At 55.8% G+C, this 21,138-nt stretch overlaps 2 protein-coding genes across 4 annotated transcripts in view; one reads left to right on the forward strand and one right to left on the reverse strand.

Annotated features, from left to right (window-relative positions):
• Positions 1 to 437: 437 nt before the first annotated feature.
• Positions 438 to 12,103, forward strand: ARHGEF16 (Rho guanine nucleotide exchange factor 16). The gene is made up of 14 exons (XM_076356414.1): positions 438 to 1,005; positions 1,696 to 1,747; positions 2,244 to 2,413; positions 2,924 to 2,980; positions 3,489 to 3,649; positions 4,796 to 4,948; positions 5,588 to 5,717; positions 6,433 to 6,507; positions 7,559 to 7,651; positions 8,377 to 8,531; positions 8,918 to 9,127; positions 9,535 to 9,608; positions 10,120 to 10,221; positions 10,700 to 12,103. The coding sequence occupies exons 1-14, from the start codon at positions 451 to 453 to the stop codon at positions 10,837 to 10,839; spliced, it is 2,127 nt and encodes a 708-aa protein (XP_076212529.1). The 5' UTR covers positions 438 to 450; the 3' UTR covers positions 10,840 to 12,103.
• A 1,194-nt stretch (positions 12,104 to 13,297) lies between these two features.
• Positions 13,298 to 21,138, reverse strand: part of MEGF6 (multiple EGF like domains 6) — a 109,472-nt gene continuing 101,631 nt past the window's right edge. For 2 of the 3 annotated variants that reach the window (XM_076356409.1, XM_076356411.1), the window contains 12 exons: positions 20,957 to 21,085; positions 20,468 to 20,596; positions 19,686 to 19,817; positions 18,532 to 18,660; positions 17,766 to 17,894; positions 17,468 to 17,596; positions 17,142 to 17,270; positions 16,481 to 16,609; positions 16,260 to 16,388; positions 15,607 to 15,738; positions 15,056 to 15,103; positions 13,298 to 14,773 (listed from right to left, as the gene is read on the reverse strand). In XM_076356409.1, the coding sequence (XP_076212524.1) occupies positions 14,706 to 14,773; positions 15,056 to 15,103; positions 15,607 to 15,738; positions 16,260 to 16,388; positions 16,481 to 16,609; positions 17,142 to 17,270; positions 17,468 to 17,596; positions 17,766 to 17,894; positions 18,532 to 18,660; positions 19,686 to 19,817; positions 20,468 to 20,596; positions 20,957 to 21,085 (1,412 nt within the window). In that variant the 3' untranslated portion in view covers positions 13,298 to 14,705. The remainder of the gene's footprint in view (positions 14,774 to 15,055; positions 15,104 to 15,606; positions 15,739 to 16,259; positions 16,389 to 16,480; positions 16,610 to 17,141; positions 17,271 to 17,467; positions 17,597 to 17,765; positions 17,895 to 18,531; positions 18,661 to 19,685; positions 19,818 to 20,467; positions 20,597 to 20,956; positions 21,086 to 21,138) is intronic. The other variant, XM_076356410.1, reaches the window with a different exon arrangement.

Consider the following 21,138-nt stretch of genomic DNA (forward strand, 5'->3'; position numbering starts at 1 on the left):
TGGCGGCACCCCTAGTCCCTGAAGGGCACGGAGGTGAGGCAGAGGAGAAGCGGTGCTCGGCGGTGCTCCGGGTGTGCTCCGGCTGCTTGCTCAGGTGCGAGCCTGCCCGGTGCCTGCTGCATGGCCTGGCTGCTCCCCGGCACCTGGCCGCATCCTGCACCGCTCTGCGTGAAGCCAGACATAGGCTTCAGGAGCCACCAGCCCGGCCCCTGTGCACCAGGTGGCCTCAAGAGAGGTGTGTGGGCAGTGAGAGCATCACAAGCATGTCTGTATGGGCTCTGCCTGCGTACAGCACCCTGGGAAGGTGGAGGCTGGGTCCTGCACTGCCCCGAGGTTCCCCGTGCAAAACAGTATGCTGGCCATGGCCAGCTGCCTTACTGGGAAAAGTCATTCCATCTGTCTGTCTGCCTGTCTGTCTTATGCAGCTTTCTGGTTCCCTGTGCTGCCGTCATGTCTCAGAGTCCCCCTGGCAGCTCTGTGGACGACAAGACCTTTCTCCTGGAGTACCAATGCCACCCCATGCGGCCAGAGCCCCCCAGCCCAACCTCCACCCCTGGGAAGCGTGGCTCTGCCGTGGTGCCCGATGCTGCCTCGCTCTCGGCAATGGGCTCTCCCACCTCGGCTGAGCCCCGCCGCATCGTCCTCAGCACAGACAGCCCAGCCGCACTGAAGGTGGGAACCCAGCAGCTGATCCCCAAAAGCTTGGCTGTCTCCACCAAGATCAAGAACAACCCCTCCCGGCACCAGAGCTTCGGGGCAGCTGGGTCAAGCCGGGAACCCCTGGGTCCTGACCCAAAGCGGGCGTCTGTCCCCAGTCTCTCCCTGGAGGCGGAGGTGGAGGATGACGGTGGGGGGACCCTCAAGCGCAACCTGAGGAACATGTCCTACCGCGTGGCCATGAAGGGTCTGCGTGCGGAGCCGGAGCTGTCGAGCCCCGTCCCCTTGCTGAAACCCATGTCGGAGGAGGGCAGCGCCCTGCCTGCCCGCAGCCCCGGCAGGAACAAGGTGGGTTTTGCACCCGCTGTCACCCAATTGCTCTCGGGCAGGGATCGATCCCCCACTTTCCCTGGTGATGAGCTGCTGCCGGGGGATCTGCAGAGCCTTTTTCCTGCAACTCCTGTCAGTTGCAGAGCTGTGTGAGCCCAGCGTGGAGCTGGCAGGGCTTGCTGAGCCTGGTGACGTGACTTGTGCCTTGGGAAGCCTGCATGTCACCAACAGATGCTGTAGGTCCCCGGAGAGCCCGGAAATAGCTGACATGGCTTTTGTGGGGAGTGTAACTGGCTGCTCCGGGGCTCCCGCTTGTCAACAGGCGGCTGCGGGCATGTTTGTAGGGTGGGGTTGGCCCGGTGTGTGGCTCCGAGGTGTCGGTTGGTTGTACACAAACATGGGTGAAGCAGGCCTGGGGAAAAGGAGACTCCAGTGCAGGCAAAGTCCAGGTGTGAGACAGATAGATGTGAAAGGCAGCAGCGTAACTACAGAATGGTTTAGATCGTGACCCCGATAATGCAAGGTGAAAGCTGAGTCACTCTGGTAAGGCAAACAAAAGCTCAGACAAAAATCAGGCTGAAAGAACAGGGTGGTATTTGCTGACTGGCCGCACAGGTAACTTCTTCCCTTTCCTGAAGGAGCTGGATGCTTCCCAGGGCCACAGAAATACAGTAACTGCAGCGTGTTCTCCTCTTCTTCCCCTTGCAGAGAACCTTTGGGCGGAAGCGGGTGCAGAAGCGTGGCGGCTCATTCAAGGACCGTGAGTGCTGCCTCCCGTCTTCCCGAGAGTGCTGGCTCTCTGCCTTGCAGGGCACCGGGGCGCTTCTCAGCGAAGGGAATCCCTAGAAGTCCCTTTGCCACATGTGCTGCTGCTTGTCCCTGGCCTGGGGCAATTGCTTTTGCCTCCGTTTCCCCACCTGCAAGAGGAGCATTGCAACCCTGCTTTCCCACTCCCCGGGGCGTGATGACGCTCAGGCTGCTGCTGTGCTCGCAGCTGGAGCGCTCCCAGCTTTGCTTGCTCTGGGCAAACACGGGAGAGCTGCGTGCAGTGCACTGGCTGTGAGAAGCTGTTGGGAGCCGGAGCTGCTGGTTAATTGGTGCTGTGCAAAGTCCAACCTTGGCGGGGAGGTGCTGGCCCTGGCTCGCCGGCGCTCATGGCAGGGCTCTTGGCTGACGGGGTGAGGCGGTGGTGGTAAGGGAAGCCATGGGCCACAGCTGGGAGAGGCTTCGCTGACCTCTCGCCTTTTCCTCTGCAGAGCCCCGGCTGTATCAGGAAATCCGTGAGAGAGGTCTGAACTCCGTCAGCCATGAGTCGGATGAGGATTTGCTGGAGGAATCCATCCCAGAAGAGCCATCCCCTCCGGATGCCGCTATTGTGGTGCGGAGCTATCGCCCGGCGCAGGTGACCTGGAGCCAGCTCCCGGAGGTAGGGGCAGCAGCCCAGCCCGGAGGGTCCGAAAGGCCCCGCTTGCCCTTGCCGTGGGCTGCTCCTGTGCTTGTGCCATGTTGCAGCACAGCTGTGTGTATTTTAAAAGCTCTCTGAGCTGCTGAACAAACCATGAGTGGATAATTCTGCAGCATTACTCTTTGCAATGGGCTGTTCTGGGACTGTCCAGCCGTGGCTGGGACACGCAGGTTCCTGTCCAGGCTCGTCGCGATGCCGGCGGAGCTGCTGCGGTTGTGCTTGCGAGAGGTTCACCCACAGACGGGGGGAAGGCAGGTGCTCCTGCTGGGTACCTGGGTTTTCCCTGCCGGCCCCTGGGGAGAATAATCTCCTCCTGCGGAGTGGCATCAGCTAACCGCCGTGGGCTGCGGAGCCGTGGGGCGGCTGGCGGGTTGTGCGGGGCTGGGCAGAGTCCCAGACCGCACTAGAGGGCGTGCAAGGACTGTCGGTCCGCAGCGACAGCGACAGCTAACCCCGGCCTCTCGCCCGCAGGTGCTGGAAGCGGGCATCCTGCAAAAGATATCCCCCGAAGAGCGCAAACGGCAGGAGGTGAGAGGAGCCTTAGACATGCCCGGGAGTGCAACGTGAACGCCGAAGGCAGCAGAGACACGCGTGACTGTGTCCGGGACCTCTGGCACAGGGGTCGGCTCAGAGCAGGGCTGGGTTCAGGCTCGGGTTCAGCTTCTGCATGATGGTTTATGGTGCTGCTGCTTCCAGCAGCTCTGGGACTGGGCAGCGCTGCAAGGGCTCACCCGCACGTCTTGGCAGGGAAGCAGGCAACTCCTTCGGATGCTGATGGGAAATAGCCACTGGAAGGGAAAACATCTTAGGGCTGTGGCTTATTTACGAATGAAAGTCCTAAAACCTGCTGAAGTTATTGGTGTAGGCCAGGCAATGCATCAGATGAGGGAAGGCCGTACTGTTGGAGCAAAGTCATTTCCAGTGGCTTCATGCCAACCGAATGTAAATAAGATATAGCAAGTTTTAATTCACGGCCTCGTTTAGTCAGTAACAATCCTGTTTGTGATGTGACATCTTCACTGCCCTGCTTTTTCAGGCAATGTTTGAGATCATCACTTCTGAGTACTCCTACATGCACAGCCTGAGCATCCTGGTGTGCCACTTCATGAGGTCGGAGGAGCTGAAGGAGACCATGACTCAGATGGAGCACCACCACCTCTTCTCCAACATCAGCGACGTCCTGACGGTCAGCACGAGGCAAGTGGGGGCCATCGGTGTGGGGTTGGGACCAGGCAGGCCCGGAGGCGTGACTCTGGAGCTCTGTTTATTTGCCGTGTAAAAACAACCATCCCATGGATTTGTTGAAGGTTCTAAGACATCCCACCTATTGCCCTTCTTCCTAGTGCCTCGTGTCACGGCACGTACCCCTGCAGCGTGCTGCACCAGCTTCCCCGCTGTTACATGCTCAGGACCTGAATGTCTAGTTGGAGGGTCTGTTACCCTGACACCCAGTTTTTTAATAGCTTATAATGGTGGTGCTCAGTCGTGCGGCTTCAATCGGGCGCCAAAAGCTGGCTGAACCCTGGTCCCCGTGCCTGGGACACTTCTGTTTGCCTGGAAACTCCTCCTCAGGTGTCCTGGCGCTGCCGTGAAGGTGGTGCCTCCCTTTGCCTCTGGGCTGGTGAGACGGGGCAGGTGGAGCCGGCAGCGCTGCGGCTCAGCCGCCCGGCTCCAGCCTGGCTGCAGCGTGGCTGAAAGCAGGGGCCGGCAAGGCAGGGGTGCGGGGTGGCTGAGCCGCAGCAAGCGGCTACTCGTTCCGAAGCATGGGTGGGGGATCGCTCGGGTGCTGAAACTGAAACTGCGCCTTCAAAGAGCCAGCGTAAGCATGGCCTTTGCTTCCTGGGAGGTGGGGAGCAAACGCCTTGGGAGCTGGTGCTCGGGGCGGCTGGCGAGCCCTGTCCGTGTGGGAAAGCAGCAGGAGGAGAGCGCAGGCAGGGCTGCGGCAGGCGTGGGAACTGCTGCGGGGGCGTTGAGGGCTTGCAGCTTCCCGCAGCTGGGCAGAAGCGGCCCTGATGGGGCAGAAACGAATCTTCCCTAAAGAAGAAGAGAGCTAAAGAGGAGGAGGGGTCTCGTGCAGGGAATGGAGGAAGCCTACGCACCTGGGGGCCAGGGAGCTTGAGAGCTGCATTCCCCATCTCTGCAGCAGAGCTGCTGGGAGCCACACTGGAGACGTGGGTGTCTCAGCTGCGCAGAGCTGACCCCGTGCAGAAGGGATCCAGGGCCTTGTCTCCTCTGGGAGAACTGGGGAAAAGTTGCAGTGGGAACATTATTAAACATATATCTGTTTGGTTTGTCCAGCCCTAATGAGTCATGTAGTGAAGTCATTTGAAATTCTCTCCTTAGCTTCTTCGAAGACTTAGAGAAGCGACACCAGGAAAACCTCTTAATTCCTGACATCAGTGACATAGTGGAAGAACATGCCTCGAACCACTTCAATCCTTACGTCAGCTACTGCTCCAATGAAGTCTACCAGCAGAGGACACTTCAGAAGCTGCTGTGAGTACTGCTGTGCACTCAGGCCTTGGGCTTGCAGAGGAGCTGCTTACAAGGGGTCTCTGGGCTACAGGGATGCTAGCTGGCTGCAGACGGGACCGTGACTTGCAGGTGGCTCCCTCAGCCTGTGGTTGCGTCCTTTTCCCTAAGGAAGGCTGTCTCCTTTCTGAGCAGAGTTCAACTTCTAGACCTCAGTGTGTCTGTGTCGGGTGATTAGGACGTGATTTGTGTTGTGCTGTGAGAAGGGTGAGGGACGGGGATAAGTGGGGGTAATGCTACCACATACTGAAGTCAGACAGGTCTTGCCAAGGTCAGAACATGTATGGGATGTGTTAGGGACATCTGCGGAGGCTGTTCATCTCCAGATCATACTGGTGGTACAGGTCAAGTTTGTCTCTGCTGGTGGTACATCTATGGCTTTACCCGCCTTTTGGTGACCTCAACATCTCCAGGTGCTTTTCCATCACCTGCTAACGGATCAGTCCATTTTCCACCCCAGCTGTGTGCTCTGAGCTCAGCAGACTGGCGTTGAGCACCAGAGGCAGTGCCATCGCTGTGCTGCATTTCTCATGCATGGAAAGCTACTGGAAAATCTTGCTAACTGAAGAACAGTGTTAATGGAGATTTCTTGTCCTGTTCCAGAACCACAAACCCCTTATTTAAAGAGACCTTGAAACAAATTGAAAGGAAACCAGAATGTGGAGGCCTGCCAATGATATCATTTCTCATTCTCCCTATGCAGAGAGTAACACGGCTTCCTCTGCTGTTAGATGTAAGTAAGTCACACGGTGGCATTGCTTGGCACCTCTGAAGAGGTGACTGTTATTCTCTTCTTCAGTTTGCTGAGCCCGGGACAGGCTTCTGCTTAGACTTCCATCCCTCTGGGAGCCGAGGCTGGGATGCCCGAGCCTTTATTCAGGATTTAGATCCAGAGCGATCTGCTTCTTGTGGGTGTCAGATGTGCAGCTTAAAGCTTTGTGAATAATGCTTCGCGTCTCAGCGCCATCCACCTGAGTGACATGAGGTTCTTCCATGCTCCGTGCTGTGTCTGAATACCCAGGGTGGGGTGGCACGAGCGTCCTGTTTCATTAATGGTCAGGTGGCCCAGGAAGGGAAAGCAGGTCTTGCACAAGCTTCACTGAAATCCGGGACTTCTGGATCCAGCTGCTCTAAACAGCAAAGCTGATGGACGTGGGATTTCTAGTAACTGCTCCCAGTCTGTAACGAGCTGCAGGGGTGAGGGCCAGGGGGATGCCCGGTGTGCGGGGTGACAGTGATGCTCAGGCATGTATCTGATGTGAAAGCCCCAGCAGAAACCAGATTCTCAGCTACCAGCACTGTTAAACCTTGCTTTGACTGCGTGCCTGTCCTGCTGCCAGGCTGACCGTTGGGAACAGCTCGAGCATGTGTCACATCCTGAAATCCCAGGTTGATGCGCAGTTCTGTGTCTTGCAATATCACTAAAGCGTCTTATCTTGGCATTCTAGACTGTCTGTCAAAAAACAAAAGCATGTACTGCAGCGTATGGAGCTGCCACCAGAGCTCTGAAAGCCATCAGCAAGGTGAGGCCCGGCTGCCAGCTCTCCACCTCTCCTCCTTCCAGCACACCGTTCCGTCACTCTGGCCCTGAGCGTGTCGTTCTGGCCTCTGGTTTTCCTTCTTATGTCAGTTCACTTGAGATTTCTCTGCTCCAAATAACTGCTGGATGTACACATCTTCTCCTTTGCTCACCTTTTTCACCTGATCTTGTTTTTTCCTTTTTCTTGTCATTTTTTCTTCTTTCCTCTTTGGCCCATCTTTTGTCCTTCCCTTCGGTGTCGTCTTCTCCATTAGTGCTCTCCCTTCTCAGAACCTCCCTCGAGGTGATAGCGAGCTGCGACACTTACTTGCCTCGGTTTTTGGAGAATTAGGCAAAGAGCAGTAAACAAAGCAAAGAGGAAGGGTAGAGGAGCAAAGGAACAGTGGGACCAGTGGCACTTGTGAGCTGTGCGCTGTTTGTGCTCCCGTGTCTCATCTGCCTTCCCATCTGGTTGACATTCACACAAGGCGATGCGCCATGGAGATTACGGCCACCAAAGCGGCGGTGGTGGCTCTTCCTTTTGTCCCCCTAAAGACCAACTCTTGGCAACGCGCTCCTGCTGCTCATGATCTGTCCCGCTCGCTCATCTGGCAGGGGAACAGAATGCACGACCCCCCGGCCGGGCCACGCTGGACCGCCCTTCCCCGGGTTGGAGGGGCATCTGGCAGGGGTGCATCTGCTTGGGAGAGACAACACGAGGGGCCAGGGTGCCACGCAGCTGCCCAGTGTGAAATGTGGCGTTGCTTCACCTGCCTGTGGAAAGCTGCTGTCCTCCCCTCTAACTGTTCAATCGTTCGTCTTCCTGTCTTAACCTCCTCCCTTCAGATGATTAATTCTTTCTCTTCGTATTGCTCCTGGGTGAAGCTTGGTTTTTGGCACGGTTTCACTTTGGTCCTTCTCCAGGCAGAGGAAACATGCTGTCTCTCTCCTGGAGATCTCTCATGGCAGGAGAACCTCCAGCTGCCTTTCCCCAAACCTGGCTTGAAACCTCTGTCGGGACTTGGCTTCCCTTGTGGTGTTTTTTCTTTTTCTAGCTGGTTAAGAACTGCAATGAGGGAGCTCGTGCTATGGAGAGGACAGAGCAGATGTACACCCTGCAGAAACAGCTGGAATTTGGAAAGAAGAAGGTGAGGACTTGTGGCAGTGGCAGACAAAAAAATCTTCTGGGGTGTGCTGTTAGAGTGGCCCATCCCAGGCGTGGTGGGCCTGTCCTGGGAATCCTTCCAGGAAGCCTTGACCAACTGGAGCATCGCTGCTGCCACAAGCAGCATCGCTACTTCATGCCCAGGGTGACCATTTTTTCCTGCTGGTCTGACTTAAATATAAGTTTCTGGGCACTCGCCCTGCCAGCTTGGAGGGTTCAGCAGAGTAGTCCTGGATAATCCATGCTCCCTCACGACCCCCCACTTTCTCCTCTGCCTCGCTCCGTGCTTTCGCCTGGTGAACGCTGGACTTGCCCCTGACAAGAGGAAGTTTTACCTGGGTGGCTCAGCTGGCAGCGATGTCTGCCCTTGCTGTGTTGTTCCAGACAGACACGGGGCTTCGTCTGCCTGTGAGTGCTGTCAGATGTGGGCAGCTTTCTAAAGGGGTGTAGTAAAGCCTTGACATTGTGCCCCACTGCTGCGGTTTGGGGGGCTGCGTCTCTGGGCGTGCTGGAGCGGGGTGTATGGCTGCTCTGCTTCCCTGCCTGCCTCCTAGAGAGCCTCCTGGAAAAGATGTTTAAAAGCGTTTCATGTGTCCATCCCCACTGACCCCAGGGTCCACTGCGAGTTCAAATACAGGTTCTGGACTTGATTTTGCCTGACGCTTGTGAGACAGGTGGTAAGTCAGACTTTCTCTGGATCCATTTCAGCCTTTCCCGCTGATTTCTGCTTCCCGCTGGCTGCTGAAGCGGGGGGAGCTGTACCTGCTGCTGTCAGAAGAGGTGGGCATCTTCCGCCGAGGTGCCGGCAGGCTCTGCTACCTCTTCTTGTTCAATGACGTCCTGATCATAACCAAGAAGAAGAGGTAAGGCTGGGGGACCCCTTCCTTTCCCTACGTAACAACTAGGGGGATTAAAATCTCAATTTCCCAAGCAGCACGTAGCCTAAGAAATGCTCAAGATTTCCCTGTTTTGACCTTTATTGAAGTGTCCCTTGTTAGTCAGAAGGGAAGCGCCCAGCTCCACAGCCCTTGGCCTTGCTTCTGTTTGTGGGTGGCCGGCAAGTCCGCAGAGCTGTGTCCCACCCCTGGGCATCAGCTCACGTCCTCGCCGTGACAGTCATCTCAGTGATGCCCACTGAACTTCACCCTCCGGGGCTCTAAGCTGGCGCTGGGAGGCAGCTCGGTCCCCGCCGGCAGCATCTGCTCTGTGGCTGCACGCGGCTGAGGTGCCGATACCATCTTTGCCGTAGCGAGGAGAGCTACACCGTCATGAACTATGCCACGCTGGACCAGATCACGGTGGAGAAGATTGAGAACGCGGACCCTCCTTCCCCTCCTCCCGGCAAGACCGGGAGTGGTTGCACGGCCCGCGGCCCGGCCGGCGGGCACCTGCTCCGGATAGTGATGGAGAAGGACAGCGAGGGCAGGCGGGAGGAGATTGTGCTGTCGGCGGAGACGCTGTGAGTGGCCCGGTGGGATTTCACAGGGTGCACGTTCTTGCTTGCGGGGTAAACTGGTGCCCTGTAAATCCCCCTGAGGCTTCTGTGAAGCGCCCTTTCCCTCCCCGTGCCTCCTCCCAGAAAGGGGGACCTGTGTGGGCTTCTCCCCTTGCTCTGTTTCCTTCTCTCTCTTAGATTTCCCTTATAATTCCCACATAATGTTTCCCCTGTGCAAATTAAGCAAAGCGGCTGGGCGATGTGTACCACTTGTGAAGTATCTTTACGTTGAATGCTCTGAATGTGATGTTTGTTCAGTCTGACTTCCCTTGAAAGGCTTCATCTTTCCTGCTGGGAATTACCCAGCTACTGCCGGCAACACAGATGCTGTCCTAAGGCTTTCTTTGTAACATGGGCTTTCCCTCTGCCAGGAGTGACCGGGCCCGGTGGATTGCTGCGCTGATGCACAGAGAAAAGGAAAAGCCTGACACCACTCCTAAAGGAGGTACCGGCATGCTGGAGGCCAGGCCTGGCTGTGCAGGGATTAGCGGTTGTGCTAGAGCCTGAGCACTTGCAGGCACGTGTTTTTACCCTGTTCTTATCTGCTCCTGCTGGAGAAGCAGCTGTGTCAATGGAGAGGAGAACTCAGGGTACCACACCTTGCTCGTTAGGAGTTGCCTCCCATTAAGTCGTCAGTCACCATAAACCTTAAATACATTTCTTAAGAGGCACAGTGAAATTCCAGGAATGCCTCAGGCTGTCGGTAAGAAGAGTCCCCTTCCCGTGTGCTTGGAGGGGGCAGCAGGAGAGATGAGGGGCAGGGCCAGGAGGGGAATGGAGCAGGACTTGCTGTGGAGCCCGGGAGGGGTGGGCAGCCAGGCCAGGCTGGAGCAGCTTGCCCAGCCCCAGGGCAGCACTGGGGGGGCACAGCCGAGCAGGTGCCAGCCATGCATGCTGGGCTGCGGCTCCCGGCCGTGCCTTCTCACTGGGTCCCTGCTGTCCGCTGTCCTCTGCAGATCTGAGCCAAGTGGAGATAACCCACGCATACCTGGCTAAACAGGCAGATGAGATTTCCCTGCAGCAGGCCGACGTCGTCCTGGTGTTGGGTGGAGAGGATGGTAAGTGTCAGCGAGTGGGGAGCTGCGGCCGGGGAAGGCTTACCTTAGGCGGAGCTGTGGTGGGGGGAAAAGCTTCAGTGATCCCAGTGAACTGGGATTTTAGCAATTTTCAGAAGCTTCCAGGAAGCCCTAGCCACTGGCAGGGTCCGTGTCGCTGGCTGGTGCTGTGGCCCAGCAGATGACAGTGGGTCCCTGGAGGCTGATGGAAGTGGCACTGCCATGGGTGGCTGCTGCGTTACTTACCAGTGATGCTGTGCGCAGGCTGTGGCTGGCAGCCAGCAGCAGAGACCTCAGAAGTGAGAGCAACAACCTCAGAACAGGCAGTAAATCAGAAACCTCCTCCCCTGCAAAGCTTTCCCTGGATGCCTCTAGCTGGCACCTGCGTGAGAAGGGGAGCAGTGTAGCCCTCTCCTTCCACGTGCATCCCAAGGAGCAGTGGCCTTTCCTCCTTGCATGACCAGCTCTGTTCTTCTCCTAGGCTGGTGCTGGGGTGAGAGGCTGAGGGATGGTGAAAGGGGCTGGTTTCCCCAGTCCTGCGCTCGGCAGATCACCAGCCGCACAGCGGTGGAGTGCAACGTCCGCCGGATGGAGCGGCTGCGGATAGAGACCGACGTGTAGGCTTACAGCCAAGGAAAGATGCCTCTGTCGTGACTTATTTCAGGGGTCTTCAAACCTCTGCGGACTGAGCCCATCGCGAGAAGGGACTGAGAGATCCTTTATTCTTGAATTGTGTTTGTCTTGAGCAGTCACAGGCGGCAGATCTTATCGTTCAGGACCGGTCTTTGTAGTGGCCATGACAGCAGCTAATTGATGGTGAGACCTGGCATCCGAGCGCTCCTGGCCAACACTAGTATTAATGACTTGGAACAGGCTTCAAGAAGCAGCCAAGGTGTTGGCTCAAGTTGAAAAGGCTGCGGCTGTGTTCTGGGCTCTGTGAAGTGGCTCGTGCCACCATCTCGATGCTGCCATCTCTTTCCCTGCTGACGTCTGGGCCATTGCCTGGTGGCAGCGGCTGCACACCTTGTGTGGGAAGACTGGGGCATGGGGAGAGCATACCTGAATCAAGAATTTTTAAGAACTTAAATCTGTATGCTAGGCTTATTCCTTGACCCAATTTTTCCCTCCTGTTTCTTTTTCAGTCTTTCTTTTTTTCCCCTCACAATTATTCTTGGTTCTTTTGAACATAACTGTGACCTCGGCAGGGTGAGGTGGTGCCCACCACCTTTCAGTCACTTGCCAAAATAGCAGATGCTGGAGGCTGGTGCAGTCGGAATTCTTCTCATGGAGTCAGCTCTAGGGCCAGAAAGGGGATGCTCCAGCCAGAGGGAAGCGATTTGCAAGTCCTACCAGACGAGCAAGCCAGGAGCATGAAGAAGAGCAATGCTGCAGCTCCTGGCTGCCTTTCCCGTCTCCCGAGGTGGGCAGGTGGATGTGCCCAGGCAGAAGGTGGGGGGTTCAGTCCCCCTGGAGAGGGACGTAGTCACGGAGGTTCAAACCCCATCCTTCCTGAGGCAGAGCGGTCCCCTCTCCTCCCCTTCTCCCCCAGAATTAGCACCGACAAGTGATTAATGACGAGGGCCGAGGCAGGGTAGTTCTTTTGTCATAGCTGAGCAGTTTGCATCTGGGTTTTTCATGAGTCGAATGTTTAATGCCGTAGGACCTTTGGGGCGGTGGCAGGAGACGGGGCCGGGCACCTCTGCCGGCTGGTCTGCGATTCTCAGCCGGTCGTACCTCGTGGAGGGGAAACAGCAGCGATGATTTTGAGGTGAGGCAGCTCCGCACACCATCTGGGTTTGGATTCACAGGGGCGGCATTGTTGTAATGTGCCTGTTTTGATTAAACTGTTAAAGGATTAATTGGATTAACAATAAATTCGTGGATCCCAATGAAACGGGTGTTCTCCTTGCCCGAAGTGGAACTGCATGCAATGTCAGCAGCACTGGTCGGTCCCTGTGTTTAAGCTGTCAGTAGTGACGGGTGTCCCTGAGCATCAAGCTCTGTGTCGGATTGACGCCAAGGAGCCAGGATTCCCCATTACAGGCTCTAAAGAGAAAGCTTCCTACTGACGGCAGCATCTTTCTGGCCTCTGCTTGTTCTCAGCATATGCGCATCTCAGGAACGATCCTTCAGAATAGCTGACTGAAAATCTGCTGTCAGTTGCAGCACATTTCAAGTGTAATTGACTGAGAGAGACCAGAAAAACAGAAATTCAGTGAGGCTTTCTGTTTATTTCTCTTAACTGTGGAAGAATTAGAATTTTTCATCAGTGCTAAATTAGAGGAGATGGGATCCAAAAAGAGAGACACTAGCTGCATGAAAACAGGAAGCAAACAAACTGTATTAAGAAATATGAACAGGAAAAAAAATCATGATATAAAAAAAATAGGTACAGAGTTGCTGCGGTCCCATGCTCAGATGTACGGTTTACTCCAAGCAGCTGCCAGGAGCCACGGAGCTGCAGCTCAGGCTTTCGTGCCGTAACGGGACAGGACCGATCTATCCCGATGCTTAAGGCTGGGCTAGGTTTCTGTGCTCTCCTGGAGCAGGGCCATCGGGGCTGGGGGCTTCTCTGCACCTCAGTCCTCGCGGGCGGCAGGGGCTGCCGGTGGGACACGCGGCACGGTGGCATCGCTTGCCGGCACGGTGGCATCGCTTGCCGGCACCCCCAGCTGCACCCGACGGCTCCCGGGTCTGTAGCCGGCGCTTTGCTCGCCCTGCGGAGCCTGGCTCGCCGCGCTCGGTGGAAGGGCACGTGGGGAGGGCTGCCCGCCTTCTGGTGGAGGCTGCTTTCCAACCGGCCAAGGAAATAAATAGAAACCTTGGTCTAACACAACGGTCACTTAAAGGCAAATGTAACAAAACAGATGATTGTCTGGAGAATCGGCAGCAAGACTAGCAGGGTTGATCAGGGTCATTTGGCACATGGACAAAATCTTCCTACTCCCTGGTTATCAATCATACAACATACAACCTTAATTACACAATTTTGGTCCTTCACTACATACTTATATTAACATTATTTCTTCACAATAATGATATCTAATGCAAAAAATACTGTTAAGGAAGAAATAAAATAAGAAAAGAATTAGCAAAAAATTACAAGTTATATACAGATTAAAATAAATTCCATCAGGAAAAGAAACAATTCTTTTTATTATTTTCAGTTGGCCCCTGTGGGAATAATTTAAAGGCCAAGCGCCTGGGCAGGGCTGTACTGCAGCAGCAGCAGAGGCAGATGTGCTGGGAGGGGAACGTCCCATCTCCTTCGCAGAGACTGGTTTCTTTTGACATTGTCAGCTCTCGGGCTCCATTTACCCAAGAGCTTTGTGCAAATAGATGAAGGGGCCTGGCTCAGGAGGGCTGTTGGTCCAGGAGCCCTGGGCCCTTGCTGGGGCAATGGCGTTCCCCGTTGCTGCAGGTGGCAGCCGAGGCTTTGCCGTGACTCCGCACTCGCTGCCGAGCCAGGAACCGACTACAGCTGTGCAGCGTCCTGGCTGTTCCTCCTGCCTCCATCCCCTTCCAGGCTCCTGGGTTCAACTGGGATGGAAAAATAATGCAGGGTCCAGGGCTGGGGCGAGAACACTTAAATAGGGATTTGCATTTACCGGACCATGCAAGAGCTTTGTGTCTATCCATACATTATCTCTGATTATTACACCTAACTTAGGCTTGCTTTTTGGTGGAGCAAACATGGGCAGCTCGAGTGGGCTGACATACGCCTGGTATGAAAAACCAGCTCCTGACCCCCTGCAAAGCTTGTTGAGAGCAGACTGCACTGTCAGCAAGGAAGCCATTGCGTGTCGCTGGAAATATAAACCGGGGGTGCTTGACTCGTGCTGACCTCTCAGCCCGGTTGGGCTGTGGGCACCGGCTCTGCAGAGGCAGTGTGGTAAGCACTACAGCCCAATGTCTTGCCCCCATGGCAAATGATAATTTACAGCAAAAGACCATTGTAAATTCAAATTGGAAAAAAAAAAATTCAAGTGAGGTGGTACTTCTACAGGAGGCGTGATCTCAGGAGAGCTGGGCACGTTCAGCCATCAGTTCTGACAACACCGGTGTACAGCTTCCCATAAATATTGTTGCATGAACACCTATTTTTGGACCATAATTTCAGCCCCCTCCCCAAGCCCAGCACCCGAAAGATGAAGGCCAGCAATTTGCCATGAGCTACCAAAGTCCGCTGTCTGCTGACCAGAATCAATTGCTTCTGAACTGCTCCTTCTGATGTCTGGCCGAGGGCATGCACCGGTGTCAGCGTGCGTGCTCTTGCGGCGTGCCCGGAGGCCAGCCCATGCCACCGTCGTGAACTGGTTACGCTCGGCGCTTCAGCCTCGCTCAGACAACTCCAAAAGCAGCAGCGTAGTCTGTCAGGCAATGATAACCGCTCATGTGGCTTGTAAACAAGTTTGTTAAATAGGTCATTGGCTTCTTCAGGTGGCTGCTTGGTCACACCGAGGGAGCGCTCCCGGCAGCTGCAGGACCTAGTGCTTGACCGGCCGGAGCCCCCCCTGGGGCGGAGGTGACCCGGTGGCCGCCGGGGGCCGCACAGCTGGAAGGAAAGCCGGGACAGGTCAGTCCTCGCCCTGTGTGCCGTGTCGGCTGTGGACAGCCCGTGGCTCAGGAGGGGAGATGCTACAGGGCTGACCCGCTCTGTTTGGGGGGCAGCAGCCTCCGCCCTGCTCCTGGCCAGGGGAAGGCAGGAGCCGGGAGCGCTGTCCCCACCCTGTTCTGCACCCGCAGCCTGGCTCTGTTGCTGCACATTGGAGCAGCATTTTTAGGTTGCTGCCTGCAGCCGTGGTGTGCAATAGGCCACTTGGGGTCTGTTACTGACCTGGGACCAAGGGGGGGTGCTCGGCCAACAGCAGACGAGGCGTACCACCTGCAAAGCAAGTCAGATCGTCCTGCCACCCATCCCCGCAGCATCGCTGCACAGCACCCATGGAGGAGTCGCTCTGAGCCAACAGGTTCAATCACGGTTTGGGCACGGTGTGTGTTTTTTCCACTGTGGTCAGTGCACGGATCATTTTGTTCCAGTGTGCCCAGAAAAGAGTGGGCTTTGTGTCCTGGCTTTACCATGGGCACATTTGGGGTCAGACTGCTGAACAGCTTTATTTTCACAGCACTGTCAGCATGCAGCCTGCATTTTCATAAAACCTCCCTCATGGCTGGGGTGACAGTGGAGGGCCTTGGGAAGAGGCAGGTGCGACACTATGTTACTGGTTTTAGTTGATAGTACCACTACCAAAACCAACCCACCAGGGCATGAGCCACGACCCGAGCACGGGTGCTACACCATCCCCCCGCAGCAGTTGCTTTTGCATTAGGCTTCCGCCACCGTGCGCATCCAGTGGTACTCACTGCGGCGCTGCGCCCATACGTTACCTTCCCGACACGTCGGTCCCATGTACCCGTTCAGACAGAGGCACTGGCCGTTCTGAGCATTACAGTAGGAGTTGCTGGGGGCACACTGGCAGGCCAGGCTGCAGTCCGGGCCGTACTTGGTCGGCCGACAGTCTGGTGAGGGGGCAGAGAGGCACTTTGCTGCAGGTCAGCCTGCTTCTGCGGCTGAGCAGAAACGCTCAGACATTTCCCGCTGTGCCGCAGGCAGAGCCTGCAGTGGAGGCTGAGTGCAAGGTAAGGCAGAGAGCTTTTTGCGTTCCCCCTCCCGCAACAGCCTGCTCTTGAGCCCTGGTGATACAGGACATCAGAGCATCCCAAGGCCGACAAGGTTTTCCTTCTGCATTTGATCTTCAGCCTTTTGACTCTGGTGATCTAAATACAAGGGCACTGGAGGCTGGGGGAGCATTTGCATTCAGATCTGACTACAAATAGAGGCTGGAGAGGTGAGTACCACTGTTTAGATGCCCTCTGACTCTTTGAGGGGACACACACAAAAAAGAAAGCCCCCTTCCATGAGAATTCAGCTCCAACAAGAGGGGGTTTGCATCCATTTTAGGACTGGGCTTCTAGCCTACTGTCAATGCCCCTCTTGCATGGTTCCCTTTCTCACCTTCTCTAGCTGTAGCTCAACTCACCTGAACCGCACTTGGGGCCAGTTTTCCCCGGGGGACACAGGCAGCGCCCCGTGGCTGGGTCGCAGGGCGCATTGCCGACACAGTTGCAGAGCTGCTGGCATCCCTCGCCGTATGTTCCTTCCTTGCAGCCTGTTTTGAGAGGTGTGATACAGCACACATGCTACTAGACTGCGCCTTGGGATCCCGCCTGTTTCTAGGGAAGCGGGAGGAGGACGGGGTACCTGTCTGACAGCGCTCGCCGCGGAGCCCAGCAGGACACTGGCAGCGACCAGTGGCTGGGTCACAGCCTGCTCCGTCCTCACAGTCGCAGCGCTCCCGGCAGCCAGCTCCATGGAAGCCTGGGGGACAACCTGGGATGGAGCCGGGTGAAGAGCTCATTAAAGCACGGGTGGGTTGCACTCAGGCTCAGCTGTCGACAGCCTCTGCAGCAAAGCCTCCATCAGCCCACCAGAGAGAAGCAGTGAGCCTTTCTCTCTGAGAAATGCCCAAATGCATGCAGTTGTTCTCAGTGGCCCAGGGCAGGGCTACGAGCTTCCTGCAGCAAGTCTTGGTTGCAGAGCACAGTGTTTCAGCTCCGAAGCGTTTGCTCGGCTACCCAACACTAAGCTGCACAGCGGTGACACGCATGCTGCCTTGGAACGGCACCTCTGTATCCAGTGGTCTCATGCAGAGAACAGAAATTACCTTCTCTGCGACTACTTCGGCTACCTGGGAAGGGTTCGCTGTGAACGTCAGTAAGAAAGGAAGAGCCCATCGGTGCACACAGCCATGTGTGCGACTGCAGTGGGTCACACCTTTGTCCTATGGTCCTGCTCTCTGGATGAGCTTTAGAAAACAACCCCCCCTCGCAAAGCTGAAGGTATTTCTGCTGCTGCAACTCACTGTGTTCGCACAGGGGCCCATAGTGGCCTGCAGAGCAGTGGCAGGTTCCCGTCCCCGGGTCACAGGTGGCGTTGTGCAGGCAGGCGCAGCGGAGCTGGCAGTTGGCACCGTACCTTCCCGGCGGGCATTCTGCAGGGAAGATGCAGAGGCAGAGCTGCTCAGCAGCCAGAGAGCCGGCCCCGTTCCTGCACTTCAGAGGGCCGTGACATGATAAGGCAGAACAGGTACAGGTGGGGATAACAGAAACTGGACCCAGTATGAAACAGGCTGAGCGAGCTCCACAGTTACTGGGCCAGTGCAGGACAATGCATCCAAGTCAGGTTTACCTAATTCGCAGGATTTCCCCGTCCATCCAAGCACACATGAACAGGAGCCGTCAGCTGCATCACACAGCCCCCCGTTGCGGCAGGAGCAGGTCTGCTGGCAGCCCACCCCGTACCGGTGCTTCTCACAGCCTGCGGGACAAGAGGAGGTGGCAGTGGGCGCGCGGACCACGGTGCAGGAGTGCCCAAGCACAGGCAGAGGTCTCAGGGCAAGGAAATCGGTTCCCTCTCAGGACCTTTTCCAATCCACTGCCTGAAATAACTGCTTGTCCTGATGCACGACCCTGCAGCTAATATTTACCTTGCTCACAGGTGGGACCAGCTCGTCCTGGTGGGCAAATGCAGTCTCCGGTGACGGGGTGACAGGTAGCGCCATCCCCGCAGGAGCACACCCGTGCACAGTCTGTGCCGTAGCGACCAGCAGGACATCCTGGCAGGAGGGAGACCTTGAGCTGCCTTGGTCACGCCAAAGCACAGCTGGCTACATTTGTAGGCTAGAAAGGAAGGACTTTGCAATGGCATGTGAGCAAAGCCATGGGGCACAAGGGGAGGCAGGAGGAGTTTGCAGCCCTGTCGCTAGTGCACAGCGTGACCGGCAGACCAGGAAAAGAGCTTTTAGGTTTCCTTCTGCTGGAGGAGCGAAGCATTTTTAGCAGAGAGACAGCAATGCAGTGATGGCATCATGCAAAGGCTGATGTGTCAGGCCTTTCCTAGTGGCGAAATCATTTTGCCGTAAAACAAATGGAGCAAGAAAATTTTTCCGTGGTTAAGACAGACAGCAAACGAGATCAGCTGCAACTGCATTCCCTCAGCAAGGCTGGCACTATGCACACTAGCCTCTGTACTGAAGAGGGGAGGGCATGGCTGACAGCACAGGTTGTAAAGTGAGACAAGGAGCTCTTTTTCTGCTGATGGGCCAATGCAGGAGTCAGTCACTGTAACTCTTCTCATCTCCTGCAGGGTCAGCAACCCGTCTGTGTGCAGGATTTGCACCTACCACCATTCACCTCCTGCTGAGGAAACTCCTGCAAGCTCCCATGTCCCCCGCAGCTGACCCGGGCACTCACCGATACTGCAGTCAGCACCGATGTAGCCAGCTGGGCAGTGGCACATCCCTGTGGTAGTGTCACACAGGCCCCCGTTCTTGCACTTGCATGGCCTTTCGCAGTTATGGCCATACCACCCAGGGGAGCACTCTGTGGAAAAAAAAAAGAAACAATTGCCTCAGTGCCTAAAAAGACGGGAACAAGGTCCAAACACCTTGGAAAAATCCACCACGTGGATTCATACAGCCATTTCAGCAGAGAGGAAGCAGACAGCTCTGCTGGCAGCAGGTTTGTGCCAGGCTGGCACAGTCGATGGGTTTCTGATCCGCTTTGTAGCACAGAGCTGCTCCAAAGCACCTACGGCGCCAAGGGCGTGCAAGTCACATACACGCATCCTTTGGCATGAGCTGATTGTGTCAGATGTGACCCATACATCACAGCCAACACAAGCTCCTGCAAGCCATGCTCAGGTGCCTCTGCCCTCCCAGTGGCACACGCTAAAGCGCAGGAACACGACAGCTGCTCTGAAGTGCCGGCTGTTCAGCAAGAGCCAAAGAAAACCTCAGAAAACACTTTTAAGTAATCTCAAGGCAAACAAGCAAAAACGCCAAGGAGCTTCGGACTGTTCGGAACCTCTCTGCTGAAGATATAGCTGGTAAATATCCCACAATTCAAAAGAAAAATGGCAAAAAAATGGCCTGAGAGCAGATGAGAATGATGTTTTGTTTACATGAACTCCTACTTGCAAGTTAGTCATTGAGAGACACCACAGAGGTCAGAGCCTCTCTGTGCACAGGGCGAGGCTTGGACAAGGGAGCAAGAAAACACTTGCCTGGACAGACTCAGTTCCTGAGCTGTAAGAGCTGGACAACGGTTAAGAACAGAATTAAAAAAGACCTTGGCCAAGCCAATGAGGACAAAGGTGACCACAGCAAGAAACCAGGAAAGACAACCTGTCAAAACCTGTGCTTTGAAGCCACTCCAGCGAGCTCGCTGCTCCCTGAGCTGAGGCTTCTCCGGTGGTCAGCCCAGCACCGTCCCCCACGCCGGGGGGGCAATGGCTTTGAACCAACACCGCCGGCGCTCCCAGCACCATGCATTCAGGACGAAGCGCAGCCTTGGGCAGCAACCTGCAAAGGTCTGTGAAGCAGAAGAGGAATGGAGCGTGGACTCACCCAGCTGGCAGGTGGGACCGTGGAAGCCAGGGGCGCAGATGCACGCCCCGGTGACTGGGTGGCACTCCTGGGTGGCTCCGGCACACTGGCAGATCTGACCGCAGCCCTCACCGAAGGTCCCTGGCAGGCAGGCTGTCAGGAGAGAAGGCACCAAGGCGACTCAGATTTGCTTAGTGGGAGCTGTCCCAGCCCTCTGTGCAAGATGTTTTTTTCCTTTTTATTTTAAACCAGGATTTAGGAAGCCTTTTATGACAGTGAAAGTTCTCTGCCTCCCAAAAAGGAAAGGGAGCCACACGCAAATGGTTCCTTCACTCCAGGAAAGACTCGGATTGAAAAGAAAACTGAGTACTTAAAGGCATTAGATGCCTTTTGCAATGCTAGACCTACCTAGCCTCATATTCTCGCAAGCTTCCATCCTCAGACAGACAGACATCGCAAATACACCCCTGTCCCCTGGGTAAGGAATGTGCTCACATGCCTCTGTCTCTTCCAGACTTGCTCATACCCACAGGAGCTCATTTTAATACTGATTTATTGCTAATCCTCTGGATAAATACATAGCTCTGATTTCCCACTTGGCTCCCTGTGCTTTGCTAACATTCTGCGGGCATGCACCCAGCTGCCAAAATGTCAGTTGCTCCTTGGCACAGCTCGCTGTTGGGGTGTGGTTTTTTTCTTGTTTTTCTTTTTTTCCCTCGCTATTTTATGTAGCAATTGCTTGACCCATCATGTTCCCAGAGCCTGTCAGCAGAACTGCGAGAGGATCACTCCCTTCTTCGTACATTTTTCACATCCAGCGCCTGTAAAGCCCGGCAGGCAGCCGCACCGGCCGGTGATGTGATCGCAAGGCACTCCCAGGGGACAGGCGCAGCGGCTGGCACAGTTCTTCCCGAACGAACCCGGCAGGCAGGCTGTGGGAAAACAAGCAAGGAGACGTAAGTCTCCTGACTGGATTTCAAGTTATTGTTAATGCCTGAAAGGCATTAGAGACCAAGGGCCAGCTCCTGCCCTCAGCACCCGGCTGCTGCATGCGGTGCTGAGCCAGGGCCCTGCTGTAGCACCCAGCTGGACAGCGTTTTTTTGCAGCAACCCAAGTGCCTCTTTCAGGGCAGGCTGTCAGCTCCTCAAAATGTTTTGCCACACCTTGTAACTCTTATTAAAAACAAAGTTTTTCTCCTTCCCAGACTTCGGAAAGAGCCTGGGTTTCCCCTGAGCCAGGGATGTACCCAGCTGCATCTGGACGCTGTGCCACCGAAGGGATGCTGTCTCACCTTTCTCACAGCGCCGGCCCCTCCAGCCACGGGGGCAATCGCAAGCGCCAGTAACGTGATGGCACGACACATTGTCCCCACAGTCGCAGTGCTCTTCACAGCGTGCCCCGAACAGCCCCTCTGGACAAGCTTCAGAGGTGCAAACACAGGAGAGATGACATATTACACAAAAAAGGTGATGT

The sequence above is a fragment of the Aptenodytes patagonicus genome, chromosome 19 (assembly GCF_965638725.1).
Source record: "Aptenodytes patagonicus chromosome 19, bAptPat1.pri.cur, whole genome shotgun sequence".
Lineage (NCBI taxonomy): Eukaryota > Metazoa > Chordata > Aves > Sphenisciformes > Spheniscidae > Aptenodytes > Aptenodytes patagonicus.

Excerpts from the sequence above, each read along its gene's own strand:
- ARHGEF16 (XM_076356414.1), top strand. The coding sequence starts at position 451 with ATGTCTCAGAGTCCCCCTGGCAGCTCTGTGGACGACAAGACCTTTCTC. Across the intron at positions 2,414-2,923 it reads CCTGGAGCCAGCTCCCGGAG|GTGCTGGAAGCGGGCATCCT; the intron begins GTAGGGGCAGCA and ends TCTCGCCCGCAG. Across the intron at positions 9,128-9,534 it reads GTGCTGTCGGCGGAGACGCT|GAGTGACCGGGCCCGGTGGA; the intron begins GTGAGTGGCCCG and ends TCCCTCTGCCAG.